Source organism: Saccopteryx bilineata, chromosome 11 (genome assembly GCF_036850765.1).
Source record: "Saccopteryx bilineata isolate mSacBil1 chromosome 11, mSacBil1_pri_phased_curated, whole genome shotgun sequence".
Taxonomy (NCBI): Eukaryota; Metazoa; Chordata; class Mammalia; order Chiroptera; family Emballonuridae; genus Saccopteryx; species Saccopteryx bilineata.
The window spans coordinates 9,603,917-9,618,077 of NC_089500.1; the positions used below are offsets into that span (position 1 = coordinate 9,603,917).

Consider the following 14,161-nt stretch of genomic DNA (forward strand, 5'->3'; position numbering starts at 1 on the left):
GAACTATAAAAAGTGACGGTATTTCTCTACTCTAGAGAAAAATGACTAAGACATACTACAAGGACCTACAAACAAACAAACAAAAATACAACTTGGTCAAAAACAAATAAATGGAAATGCATTTAAGGGCATAAAGAGAACAATATATATGGGAACAGACAAGACTATAAGTATGTTACTGTAAATCAAAAGGACGAGAGCAGATAGATTATAGTATGTAAGGACAGAAATAAGATACAGAAGAACATGATTAACTTTTATTGATATGTTTATATATTTCTTTTTGTATACATAGAACAGCAAAAGATATGTATCATTATTTACAGTAGTGGTTGCTGGGTAGTGGAACTTTGGATGACAATTTTTCTTTGTATACTTTTCTATAGTTTCCAAACTGCTGCCAGAACACGAATTTATTTTAATCAGAAAAAGAAAATGACGTAGGGAGGTCTGTTTCTAAGCAGGGGGCGTGGTGCTTGAGCCATGTCTGACCACATCCAATTCACCAGAGGGTCACTGCTTCCAATCAGCACTGGGGGAGGGTTCCTTCCCGGCTGTGTGTGTGTTTCAGAAGCAAAGGGAATGGAGGGGACGGGGCAGGTTTCAGAGATTTGGCTCCAACCTCAGTCCTGGAGCTCATTGCAGAGCCTCTGAACTCGTATCAGGTTTATGGCCAAAAGAGCTGAAGAAGTGACTGTCATTAGGGGCGTGCAGGGCTGTCTGTGGGACACTGACCAGGGAGCACCTGTCTCGGCTGTCCCGAGACACTGGTGGCCGTCGTGCTCCCTGTGCAGTGCCCACTCCGGCTTTGCGTGCAGGGACCTGGACACTGACGTATCCAGGTGTGCCTGGCAGCGGCGGTGGGCACCGCAGTGATCTGTGAGCTCACGGCAGGACAGAAGGGCACAGAGAGAGAGCACTTATCTGTCAACCCTTGCCATGCTCTAGAGACACAAACAGTGGGCACAGACTTTGAGGACAGCTGGCCATCTACGACAGGTCGGTGAGAGCGGAGTCTATGAAGGGGGAGGAGCTTCCCAAACATTCGAGAAGGAGCACCGCCTTCTCCTGTACCCTCGGGGCTGTGGAACACCTGGTAAAGACGCGCGGGGACGCTGCAGGCGCCCACACTTGATTGTGGCCCTCACACACTGCACCAGTTGGGTCACAGGGCATCAGAATCCAGGCGGGGGCGGCAGCAGGAAAAGGGGCGCCTCTCTAGGGCGAAGAGTACCTGCCGCAGAACAGGATGCTCTTGGTTTTGTGGTGCCTGATGAAGAAAAGGAACGGGTGGTCGGCACAAAACCTCGGCTCCATCCTGGCGCACCGGCAATTTCTGACCACAGCCGTAGCCGCGGCCGCCTCCGTGCCCTCCTCGTTGACCTCCACAAAGCACTTGTGGGCGACCTTGGACACTGGCACGTTCTTCTTGGTTGACATTCCCGAGAAGTCTGCCTTGGCTTCCTCAAAAGCATCAGTCATCCCTAAACTTCGAAGAAAAGACTCCAAGTCGTAGCTCTCCTCCAGCTTTAATCGGGGAAGGAACACTTGCACTTTATCCTCGGTCATCTTTTCTGGATCCGTCCACGCTCTGAACTTCTCATAGGTCAGTGCTTTTTCCACCTGAAATAACCAAAAGTCAAACACGAAGATCCAGATGGCAACAGCCTGGTGTGCACCCCCTCCCCCGTTCTCCCATGACATGCAACTAGATGGTGAGTTCTGGTTCAAGACAATCTACTGAGATCGTCCCTCCCATAAACACACCAGATGTCCCCTCAAATTTTCACCTTTTCCCTGTTTTATGGAAACCAGAGTAAAACAGCAAGAAAACACCCGAGACAAGGAGAGGAGTTTTTTAAACCACCTGTACCAAATTCATTTCAAATGTTTTAGTTTAGAACCTTCTCCTAACCAACTGATTATATTCTATGCAATACACATTGCTGTGAGTTGGAGGCACTGTGGACAAGAGACAGAGGAAGGCTCAGAACTCTGAGCTGTGAAAGGAGGACATCAGAGGTCGTCTGAAGGGCAAGGGAGACCAGACGTGGCTTCCGGGGAAAGCAGAGCAGAAATGGGCGACTCAGCAGGACTGCTCCTCCAGCATCCTTGTTCGCTCTGTGCCTGCCCTGGAGATAGCTCCTAAGCCTCCAAGACCCGTCACCCTTTCTATTTATCTACAAGGAAAAATAAAGGAGGGAGAAGGGGCTTGCATCTTCCCCTTCCCTTTGCCACCTGGAGGCCAGGTGAGTGTCCCTCCCCAGTGACAGCTATTTGGATGTTAGCTCTACTCCAGGGCTCCCCTGATTTTCTCCTTGCAGGGGTCCAGCCCCAGGGGAAATCCAGGGGTCCCACAGGAAGAGACAGCGTTGGCGTGAATCGAGTGAGAGAGCCGAATTCTTTTTTCTCTTGAGCATTTACTGCCAGGCATCTCTACCAAATGCTGGTCTAGCTTTATTTTTATACACACACACTAAGTTACAATCACATGGTATTCAGAATACATTGATTAATAATTGTTTTTGTTTCACTTTGGTTACATATTTCTAGGTAACAGTTAATTCATTTCCATAGGCTATAAATCAGGTGGTAAGTCATTCTAAATACAGTTATACAATAGCTTGAACAGCAATAATAATATTGGCACAAACTTCTAAAAGGTCGTCAGTACTGATTAATAATTCTACCTTACCTAATGTCCTATTGTCTAGTCAAATTTTATTTATCTACTAATTATACACTAGTTAAGTTCTAACTTATTTTTCTCAGAGTGTTCCACCACCTGCAGGTCAGGTATGCAAGAAGAAAGGAAAGCTTCTCTACTCTACCACATGAAAAGGCTAGGGAGGTAAAGTAATGAATTAAGTGAAGGCTGAAAGGTGCTTCTGTGTATAGTTACTGTTTCCTACCTATTCATAAGTCACAATCTATTTTCTCTAACATGATTAATAAGAAGGAATTCTCCTACAAACTTAACCCTTTATGAGGGATATCATAGCCAGCCTCTTATGTCTATGAGCCCGGGCAAAGGCGCTAACAGGCTTTTCTGTGGAACTCACACCTCTGTCTCATTTTCAAAGAAATTACTATGAATCTACAGGGAAAGCACGGTGCTATTATCCCTGTGCCATCAATGATAGCACACACACCCAGAAAAGGGGGAATAAAAGGCCAAATTATTTCAAAAGGTCAAAGGGGGAAGTATTGTTGCACCTTTTCTCTGCTGTGACTTTGTCAACCAGCAGCCGTTGATCGGCTTCCGACATCTCCTGAAGTAGCCAGGTCAGATCTCGTCCTTGACTTGTGCCAACAGCTTCCTGACTCCACAGAGAAAGCAGGCAGGCCCCACCCTCAACATCCTGTGCATCTGTGTGCGGGAGCTGGTCGTACATCTGGCACGAGTCCCTTGTTAAACCCTGGGTACCCTAACTTAGCCATGTGGGGGTACTTACACCATGAAATCAGCAAGCATTACACAGGGGAGCTTCTTCCATTCCCCAGGGACCCACACAACCAGCACGCTGCTGGTCCTGCACGACCCACCTTACAAGTTCACCTTCTTCTTGAACTCAGTCCCTCTTCTGTCATGGGAAGGGGAGTCTCCCTTCTGTCTAAGGTAAATGCCTCACCTGCACTTCAGACTCTTGCTACTCAGACTGTAGTCCATGACCAACCACGAGCACCTGCATCACCTGGAATCTTATTAGAAATGCAACTGTCTCAGGCCATAGCCCCGATTCAAAACCTGCATTGGAATAAGGTCCCCAGAAGATTCAAATGTACATGAATGTTTGAGGAACACTGCCCAGATCAATCCTATCCTCTCCAGTACTTCCATTCAATCATTACTGGGCCCTCAATGAACCCCTCCCTTCAGAATAAAGAGCAATGCTCTTATATTCTCGGGACTTTCTCTTCTAAGCTTCATCACCACTTGTCCTTAACCACAACTCCATTCCTAGATATAGACTCAAGAGAGATGCATAGACATCCTCACCAAAGACACACCGTGGTGCTCATCCAGCACTCTTTATAATAAACCTGACACTGAAAACTCCTCCACGGCCATCAGGTGGACGGACTTAAAGAAAGGAGCTCAGGCCGAACACTGGGACTCCTGCCCAGGGCTCACCTCCGAGAGCTCCGTGTCCCCGCTCGGCAGCAGGATGACCATGCTGAGCTCCTCCCCGGCGTAGGGCAGCTCCAGGACCTGGCTCTGCGCCTCCTCGACAAAGCCCATTTTAAATTTAGCTTGCTTGAACATCATCTGCACTGTCTTCTTCTCCTACAAAACACATGAAATTAAAATCAGATGACTGGAAAATAAGCACAGTTCGCTAAAAATGTGTCTAATTCACAGAACTCCGAGCTCCATATAAAAGAATTATTACTTCTGTGCATTTATGCAGATAGATGTAAAGTCCTCATGATTACATATTAGTATTGAGTACAACATGCTCGTGCCCCAGCAGATCAATTATAACCAGGTGAGAAAGACTAAACTGACGAAGACAGACAGACATAAAACTCTCGCATTATTTTTGGAAGTTGTGGGGGCTTTTTTTCTCTTTTGAGAAAATGCATAAAGAATCACTTCCAGAAACCTTAAAATTAAAAATTATTTTTCCAAGCTGTGAGGAGAAGTAACTAATATCAGGCCTTCAGGCTGGAGGGTCAGGTTGAGAAGAGGTGCAGGCCAGAGGGAGTTGCACTGTTATTCTGAAAAGTTGCTCAGTTATAACATTGGTTTTACAGCTTTGGTTTTCCTGGAGGCAAAACCTTAACCAGATATGAAGGGCCCACCATTTTTAAAGTGTGTATCAGATGTATTCTAGAGGTTTAAATCTTGGTGCAATATTTTTTTTATCAAGTTGATGGAGGTCAAATTCCAAGCTAATAGCTGCTGACCCCATCATTATCATATTCAAAAGGGAATGGAGAAAAGAATTTTCAGTGCTAGGCTTGTACATCTGGATATCTGATATATAGAAGGGCGGCTATAATTAACAGCTCTGTATCAAATACTGGAAATTTGCTGACAGGGTAGATTTCAAGGGTTCTCATCATACACAAGACGGTAACAGAGAGGAGCTATTTAGTTAGGTTTGCCATAGTAATGAGTCTGCTATGTGTGTCAAATCAGCATCTTGTACGCCATGAATATGTACCATTTTTATTTTTAAAAGATCAAAAAGAAAGTTTGGCCCTGGCCGGTTGGCTCAGTGGTAGAGCATAGGCCTGGCATTCAGGAATCCCAGGTTTGATTCCTGGCCCGGGCACACAGGAGAAGCACCCATCTGCTTCTCCACCCCTCTCCCTCTCCTTCCTCTCTGCCTCTCTCTTCCCCTCCCACAGCCAAGGCTCCATTGGAGCAAAGTTAGCCCGGGCGCTGAGGATGGCTCTATGGCCTCTGCCTCAGGTGCTAGAATGGCTCTGGTTGCAACAGAGCAACGCCCCAGATGGGCAGAGCATCACCTCCTGGTGGGCATGCCAGGTGGATCCCAGTCGGGCACATGCGGGAATCTGTTTGACTGCCTCCCCATTTTCAACTTCAGAAAAATACAAAAAAAAAATTTTTTTTAAATAAATAGCCTCAACATCTCTTAACACTTTTCCCTTGTGATTAGAATTGTATAGCCACAGATTCTAAGGCAATAAACAGGCACAATCATCACTGACATCATAAGAGGGTGTCTGTGTAGATGTAGACAGTGATAGCACAAGAATCATTCCAGGGCTTAGAAGAAATTTCCTTTCAATTGCAATAATATGACCAGGGATAGAAGGTCAACTTGATTGAGGATGAAAAATTGGAAATTATCAATAGAAAAATTATTTTCACTTCTCTCGTCCTTTTTCCAATAGCAGAGATACAGTGAGCATGAAATACATTCAGAAATGGATTAACAATCAAGATAGCGTGAAATAATTTACTGATCTGTCCCATTCATATCCTTTCCCAGAGTGTCACTTTAAGACAGCAGCAGGGTCTCTGAATGCTCTGTCCCTACCTGCTTGACTTTGAAGGGCATCCCCCTGGTGTGCTTTCTGTCGAACTGCTCCTTCCACTTGCCTTTGAAATAGATCGCATTCACCAGAACCAGCTTCGTCAGTGGGCCAACAGTGCCTACACCCAGAATCTCTGAAATCTTACCTGTAAGAACATGAGAGAAGTTTATTGCTACTTGAGGGAGTATAAACATTCTTTAACAAAAATCCCCACAACACAGAACATCGAAGCTTAGTTGACAGCTAGAATGGAATTATGGCTTCTCGGCCCCTGGTGGATCAGGGGGATGATGTTTTGAGCTGTGCATCCCCATGGGGTATTGTGGGTCCTTAACCCTTTGAGTGGTATGAACATTCATGTACGTCCTCGTACCTCGTACCTCCTGACCCTACAGAGTAAAAAAAAATTATTTTAAAAATGTGTAAGGCAACATTCAAAAAAGGCAAATGTATGCTCTTTTTGGTTCCATAAATTGGTTATCAAACAAACATGATTTTAAGTTAATAAAACTGTAAGTAGAACTAACTTCATCTTTTGAAGAAAAAAAAAAAAAACTCACTCCCAGGGGTCAGTGAGCATGAAAAAAACTCACTACTCAAAGGGTTAAACAGCAATCCTGAAGCAGGCAGGTCAACCGTGGTTTTGCCCTCAATTTACAGAGGTAGGGATTCAGGTTCAGAGACTTTGCCTGACTTTTCTGCTAAGCTCGCCTCCAGGGGGCAAGTGACTGAGCTGAGAAAATAATACAAGAGTTTTGATTTTTTAACTGTACGCCTCTCAACCTTGGCACCACAGTTTCTCAGCCATGCCGCTGCCGACAGTTTAGGCTGGATAATTCTTTGTTGCGGGGACTGTCTTGTGCATTGGAGGACGGTGGCCTAGCAGTGACAACCAAAAATGTCCTCGGCCATTGCCAAATGCCTCCTGGCAGTTGGTGCCGGCTGAGAATCGCTGCTCTATGTCAACCTCCCAATGTCATCTAGCTGGGGAGAGCCTTCCAAAGCATGGGCAGTCCAGCCCTGTCCACGGGAGAAGGCCGGCATCCTGAACGGAATGAATGGGGTGAAGGAATGAGGAGGATGCAATGAAGGGGCCCAACTTGAGTTGTCCAGTGAGAGCGAGGACAAGTGATCCCAAAGTCCCCCCAGCTCTAACAGTCCAGGAAAACATGTGGGTGGTCAGCCTGGTGGGTGGAAGGGAAGTGACAGGCGTAGGACGGTGAGGTTGTGAAGAAGCTTCCAGCTCCCCGTGACAAGATTGCTCCATCACCTGGAAAGCGAGAGACCACTGCACCTGTCACCTGTGGAAACGCGGTCGCCCTTCCAATGGTCATTATTTTACTGGCTGTCAGCACAATCGTGGATCCCGCTGCTGCCCGGCCACAGCGGGTGCGCCACGGAGACTGACCAACGGAAAGACAAGTGCTGGGCGGGCGCGTGCAGAGATGCGAGACTCAACTCCCCACTCCCTGGAGGTCTCTAAATCACATGTCAGCTATTTAGAGTGCTTAAGAGCACTCCCCTTTGCTCTGTACTCCAGTCAGGAGCAGGCGGAGCCATTGCCCCTGGGACGGACTGTGGTCTGGGCAGGGGACTGCGCACCAGCTGCAGCTCCTGGATCTGGAGAAAGCTCAGGAGAGGTCACAGCCCGTGATGAAGAAGGGGACAGCCAGGGATGAAACCAGACAGGCTCCCTTTCCCATGGTGCGATAACGTGAGCGGTGACCCCATCCCATCTGTCTCTAGTCAAATGTCCTTCTGCCCTTAGAGCAGGGCAAGGGGCCTCCCAGCTGGAAGATAAACGGGCCCCCAAGAGGAAGCATTGCGGGATTTTCTAACACAATCCACAGAGGGCATCTGCGATCCTTACACTCAGTGTACGTATTTATCTGAAATCACCACTTTGGGTTCTGATGTGCCCAAGAAAGATCACAGAACTGCGTGGCCGGCCTGCAAACGCAGTGAGCACACACACACACACAGCCCGCGGTTCTGGGGTCACAGCAGCCACACTGCAGAGGGCACACCCCAGGCCGCCTTCCTGCCCTCTCCCTCACAACTTGCCACATCCCCTGAAAAGAAAGCTCTCACCTTCCGTCTTTTCCGTCACCCAGTCATTGATGTGCTTCCGGGACTCCTCGGTGTCCTCAGCGAAGGGCAGCTCCTCCAGCTCGGCCTGATAGAACTTACGGCAGGACTCCTTAAAGGCCTACAGATGCAAGAGACCTGATGGGCCCTGGCAGCCAGGTACCCTCAGTGTGAAGACATTTGCTTTCTCCTGGACATGCGTCTCGCCTCACTGGGAGCACAGCTCACCCCTCACTTTAAGACCCATCCATGCAATTAACAGGAATGCGCAGACCGCCCACCATGCACCTGGCCCTGAGCTCGGTGCCGGATGCCACGGTAAAGACGTGACATGAGACCTGAAGTGGCTCTCAGTCTGCTGATAGAAGTGACATAAGCACACAGACGGTCACAAGACATTTGAGAGCGTGGCCAGCAGCAGGCATGCACCCGGGAGCCCAGGATGAGCGCCCAGCAAACACTTCAACTCCATGGGGACTTTCTGTTTGGTCGTTGCGCCCCCTTCCCCCCCCCCCCCCACTACGCCTTCTGACTTTCTGTTACTCATCTTTGCATCACCAGCACGAGCCTCCGTGTCTGAAACCCATCTGCAGAATGACTGGGAGGCTCCACGGTAGAACTGGATTATCAAGAGTCCTCCAGGAGTGGAATGTGACCAGCTTAGATGGGTGTGTGTGAGTGTGTAAGGGAGTAGGAGGAAAAGACACAGTGGCAGGAGGTGAGCCCCGAGATTCAAGGTGGGGTCCAATCAGGAAGGGCCAGTGTGCAGTACATAAACCCAAACCTAACTCGCCTCCCAAAAGCTTGGCTGCGGATGTACTGTGCCCGGCCATGGACACCTCCCCCGTCTCCTGTTCTCACCCAGTTTAGCTTCTACAGAAGAAAGAAGATGTCGAGAGAAGAGCCACGCAACCAAGAAAAGAACAAAGGGTGGCTCCCTGTGTCCTCAGTACGTCCTAATTACAACAAAGACCACACTGATGTTCAAAACGAACATCGGTTAACTAGGAGAGTCCTCATGCTTACCTAAGACCTCACCAGGTGCAAGGTGCTGAAAGAGCCACAATCATCCCCAGTGGTTTTTATGCTCAGAGCAGGCAACCTCCACGGGGTAGCTCCCCACAGCAGGCAGCACAGGATAAATCTGAACTCGCAGAAGAATTCAGGGAGCCGCTGGCCAGTAAGATGGCCAGGCTCGCCCTAGTCTTTTCATTCATCTCAAGATAGCATCACTGTATAATTACATAGCATCATTTCTGGACCTCACTTACTGAACTGTGGCCGGCTTTCTTTCCCTGGACTAGGGAGCCCTGGAATTATACGCTGCAATCAATAAGAACTACTCAGATCAAGGGGGAGAGGCAGGGGTGGGTGCTGGAGGATGGATAGACATATGAGACTGATGTTCAGGAGGAATGTACCAGAAACAACTTAAAAAGGACATAATTCAGAAGCCATCATAAAATTCAAAATAATCTTGACAGACTATATAACTCTAGGCCAATTTTTAAGGCATCAGAGTTACACCTTCTCTCTGTTCCTCAATAGTTTCTATTTTATGTTCACGTTCTTTTCAATCAATGTGTGAGTGCTACTTACCGGAAGGAAATCACACGTCTTTTCTCCGAAGAGCCTGTTGGCCGTTCTGAGCAAGCACTGGTCGTCAGATCCGTTAATGTCCATAAGAAGTGACTGGAAGCCTTGGTGGACGTCTCCGGCGTTGTTCAGGCTCAGGGCCTGGGGACAGAACGTGTGGACTTTAACAATGCCACTTTGCTCCTCCAAACAAATCCCTGCGCTGAGAAACTACAGAGGAGCCTACCTGAAATGGAGTTTGCTCTTACTGGCTAGCACAAGTTTCTACTCTTGGGACTACTGACATTTTGGGAGAGTTACTTCATTGTGGGGGCTGTCCTGTGCACTGCAGGATACTTTGCAGCACTTCTGGCCTTTACCCAGTAGATGTCAGCAGCAGGTCTCCATTAGGACAACCAGTCTGCCATTGCCAAATGCCCCCAGGGTGGCCAAATCCCCCCCCCCCCCACGTATAATCCACTGCCCTCCCAGATTTACCCTGGCCAGGAAGGCAGGGGATGAAAACTCAGGTGGGAGACAGAACAGAACAGAAGGTAGCAGGGATGGATCTAACCTGACCAGGGAATTACAAGAATGAACAGAAATAAACATGAAAATGTCTCATCAGCAGATTTACAGAAGTCCTCCGCACAGCCCGGGATTTAAATGTCAAAGCAGAGTGAGAACTCAGGTTGTCCCTATATCACCCAACAACCCCTGCCCAAAGCCTCAGTCTCCTCAACCCCAACCTGGCTCTGTGAGCTGGAAGAAACATCCACAGTGGGTTCAACTGCAGACTGGGGACGCTTCTGTGCACTTCTGACATGCGTGGCAAAGTGACAAGCATATCCAAGTTTCTAGGACGCTTTCACAAGACAGTCAGAGAAACTAAGACACCAAGAGATTAAGGACCTCTTCCCTCAGGTTCTTCCACTATTCCATGTCACACGTGAGGTCACAAATAAGCCACTTCAGAGCAATCAGAATAGATACTCTCTTCAGTGACTCCATCCACTTACACACAATCATATACTAAAATCAACTCGCTTGATGTAGCTACATTTCGACTGAAATGTGTTAGCAAAAAATTAAAATATAGTTTAAATCAGTGGCTTTTTGTGGGACAGAATTATAATTCTCCTTACTTATCAAAGATACAATTTTGCTGTAATGTACTGATGCTTTTATCCAGAGAAAATGATGCAATGACTTGATTTCTTCCATAAACACTAAGAGGAAAATCCTCGTCTTGTACAATTTACCTTTTTTACTTACATCTGCCCTTTGTCCATCACCACCATGTCCCCCCTCCCACCCACCAACCACACTGGCCTACATCAGCTGGTGTAAAGATCCAAAAAGACCAGCTCTGTGGAAGCAGAAACAGAAGCATGCTGCCGTTCCTCAGTGACAGGCACACTTACCTGGGACATCTGGGCAGCCGTGTCTCCTTTGGCCCCCATGAAGACCATGGCCAGGGCAGAGGAAATGCTCAGGGGGGAGAGGAACACATTCCGTGAGTGGTCCTCCTCACCCAACATTTTTAATAGGTTGATGGCAAAAGTGCCATTTGCTTCCTTGAGATCATCCATCAGGGGAGGTCTGTATCAAAAGCATAAGGCAGAAAGCTTATTGGCCAACCTCTGTTACATCACCTAGTCCCCTGTCCATGGATGCTGGGTGTGGTTGGCAGAATAACTACACCCCCCAAAGATACCCACATCCATGTCTGATTCCCCAACCCGTGACTACATTATCTTAGGTGGCATTAGGGAGTTTGCAGATGTGCGTGAGGTAGGGATCGTGAGATGGGGGAGATTCTCCTGAATGGTCCAGGTGGGCTCGATGGAATCATAGCATCCTTCTAAGAGGAAGGTAGGAGGGTCCAAGTCACAGAAGGAGATGTGACGATGGAAGCAAAGGTCAGAATGAGGCGGGGCCAGGAGCCAAGGTATGCAGGCCGCCTCCAGGATACTGATCTGTCCTACAGCCTCCAAGGGAGAATAAATAAAAGGAACTCTTGGGACCTGTTTTAGACTTCTGATTTCCAGAACTGTCAGATAATAAATTTTGGTTGTTTTCAGGCATCAAAGGAAAGTAACTTGAATAACCAACCGGCTCCTTTTTTTTTTCACGTTTAACTCCCTTGGCCTGTTCCCTTCTGCCTATAAAAGCCGCTCAGTTAGCACAACCCCTCCGGGCACCTTCCTGTCTGCTAGATTGGAAGCTGTTGGATTCAAACGGATTTTTTGTTCAAATAAACTGTTAAATGTTTTCATATGCTACCGTTTATCTCCTAATAGACAGCTAGCTAATAATGCTGAGGAGGGGCCTCGAACCACAAAAAGTTTTATGAGGAGCCAGCACGGAATGGGGACAGTGGACATTCCCTGTGAGCTGTGTGGAACACACACTGCACTGGTGCCGGGAACAGAGACAGCCAGGGGAAGTTGGTCAGCAGGTTACTCAAGATGAGCAGGAGTCCTGGAGGAAGAGATTGGGAGCCACAGCGTCCTGATTCCAGGGCATTCGAGGCAAATGGAATGACGTTACTCAGAAAGTACAGTGGAGGCAGAAGACAAGAAAGTCGCCTCGTTCTGGAAAATGTCCAATATGTGCAGGTAGTAAGAGGAAGAACACCTGGGGGGGGGGGGGGTGAGGGGCCCAGAGGAGCTGGGAGGCGGGAGGAGGGCAGGACGGTGGTAATGAACTTGCTAGGCAGTTTGGGCCTGAACCAGCCTCAGCAGGGAGAGGGAGCAGGGCCTTCAGCCGCAGGGCAGAGTAGCTGGGAAGTGAGACTCAGTCACATCCATTAACTTCTGCGCCTGCGCTGCGCGCGAGGAGGTAGGTGGGGAGGCACTTCTTCAAGTTGAGGGAGAGCAACCAATGAAGAAGACCATATGAAAAAAAGGGGGAGAAGTCAAAGAATGGGAGAAAAATCGAAAAAAGAAGGAAGGAAGGGACAGACGGTAGGAGGAAGAAAGAAAGGAGTCAGAGCGGGAGAGAGGAAGGGAAGGGGGGAGAGTAGAAGGTAATGCGGGGGGTGGGGGGCAATGAGCTGGATCGCAGAGCGATAGGCATTTGCGCGGGAGGTGGCAGCCCCCAGCACACCTGGAACTTGCCCGGGGCTCCGCGGAAACTCCAGGCCGGGCGGCAATCAGCGCGCCAGGCTGCCCGCGCTCCCTGCGGTCCCTCCCACTCAGCTCCCCGAAGTTTCCGCCCGCCCAGCTCCCGCGACACCGCCCCACCCGGTTGCTGCCACTCCCGCCTGCAGGCAAAGGGCACTCCAGTGGCGCCAGCAGGCCGCGGTGTCCCTCCCACCGCGGGGCCACCTGTGACCCAGGGCGGGTCGCCGCGCTCCGGCGCTCGGGTCCCACGCCCCCAGCCTGGGCGGACACACTCCGGATCGCGCGGCTGGTCCACGGCGACCCCAGCCCAGCATCAGTCCGGTCCCCCCACCCCCGCCTAGTCCTCTCCTCCTCTTCCTTCGCCTAGCGAATGACGTTTGCCTTGCCCCCTCCCTGCCTCTCTCCCGCGCTCCGCTGGAGCTCCCGGCCGGAGGGGCCGCGTGGGAACCCGAGCACCGAGCGCCTCCCAGCCCGGTACCTGGGAGATTCCGGCAGCGGCTGCTGCTCCTGCTTCGGCCGCTGCTCCTGCTCCTGTTCGGCCGCCGCGGCTGCGTGTCCGGCTTGGTGGATGCTTCCCACCCGCTTTGATTTGGGGCAAGGCTTCCGGCTGATGACTCACAGCGGCACGAGATTGCGCCGGCCAGTGCAATCTCTGCCTGGCATTCCTAGGCTGGAGCCCCGAGGGGCCTGAGTCTCGCCCGGTGGCACCCTCCCGCCCAGGCCTCAGCGCAGAGAGCCAGTGTGCCCCGTCCTTCTGTGGGCGCTTGGGGAAGGCTTCCGCCGATGGGGGATTGGTTCATTTTCTTGGGTTAACAGACACGAAATAACTAACTGTTCAGTGTCTCCATGCAAGAGCAGTTTCGAAATTGGGACTTGGCTTTGAAAATTAACTACAGGCAAAACCAGAAGTTCAAAATGGTCCCTAAAAGCCTCTTGCTTCCAAACTGTTTAGGCGGTACACCCATCAAAACAATTTTTGAGCACCCTTCCTCAGTACCTATGTGGACTTTTGCATGCTAATATGTTAAATGGTAATAATGATGACCACTGTAAAACACAAAATTAGAATTAAAAATAAGAAAAGAATTGTATTAGAAATCCACAATTTGGTGCTTACAAAAATTACTTTAAAATTTAATGAGACCAGTGTAATTGAATGGGTGTCTGTCTGTTTTCATCTTAGTTTAAGGCTTTGAAATAGAATTAATTTGAGGACATGGTTTTAAGTGCAGTTTATTTCTAAACTTGCAATTGCTGGCTGGCAGGAGGAAAGACTTTTCGGACATTGGGCTCATTTGAATGGAATATAGGTGTCTTTGGTGTACTTACTAAACCTTGGCATTTGATTTTTTTTTTCA

The 14,161-nt window shown here is 49.0% G+C and overlaps 1 protein-coding gene across 2 annotated transcripts; it reads right to left on the reverse strand.

Moving 5' to 3' along the window:
* Positions 1-243: 243 nt before the first annotated feature.
* SERPINB8 (serpin family B member 8) lies at positions 244-13,545 on the reverse strand. 2 transcript variants are annotated; one of them, XM_066246783.1, is made up of 7 exons: positions 13,282-13,545; positions 11,100-11,277; positions 9,700-9,837; positions 8,104-8,221; positions 6,015-6,157; positions 4,136-4,288; positions 244-1,623 (listed from the first exon to the last, which is right to left on the reverse strand). In XM_066246783.1, exons 2-7 carry the CDS (start codon positions 11,265-11,267, stop codon positions 1,219-1,221), a joined length of 1,125 nt encoding a protein of 374 aa, XP_066102880.1. In that variant the 5' UTR covers positions 11,268-11,277; positions 13,282-13,545; the 3' UTR covers positions 244-1,218. The 2 variants fall into 2 exon arrangements, with proteins under 2 accessions (XP_066102880.1, XP_066102882.1); XM_066246785.1 differs by lacking the exon at positions 13,282-13,545 and adding an exon at positions 12,787-12,884.
* Positions 13,546-14,161: the final 616 nt, after the last annotated feature.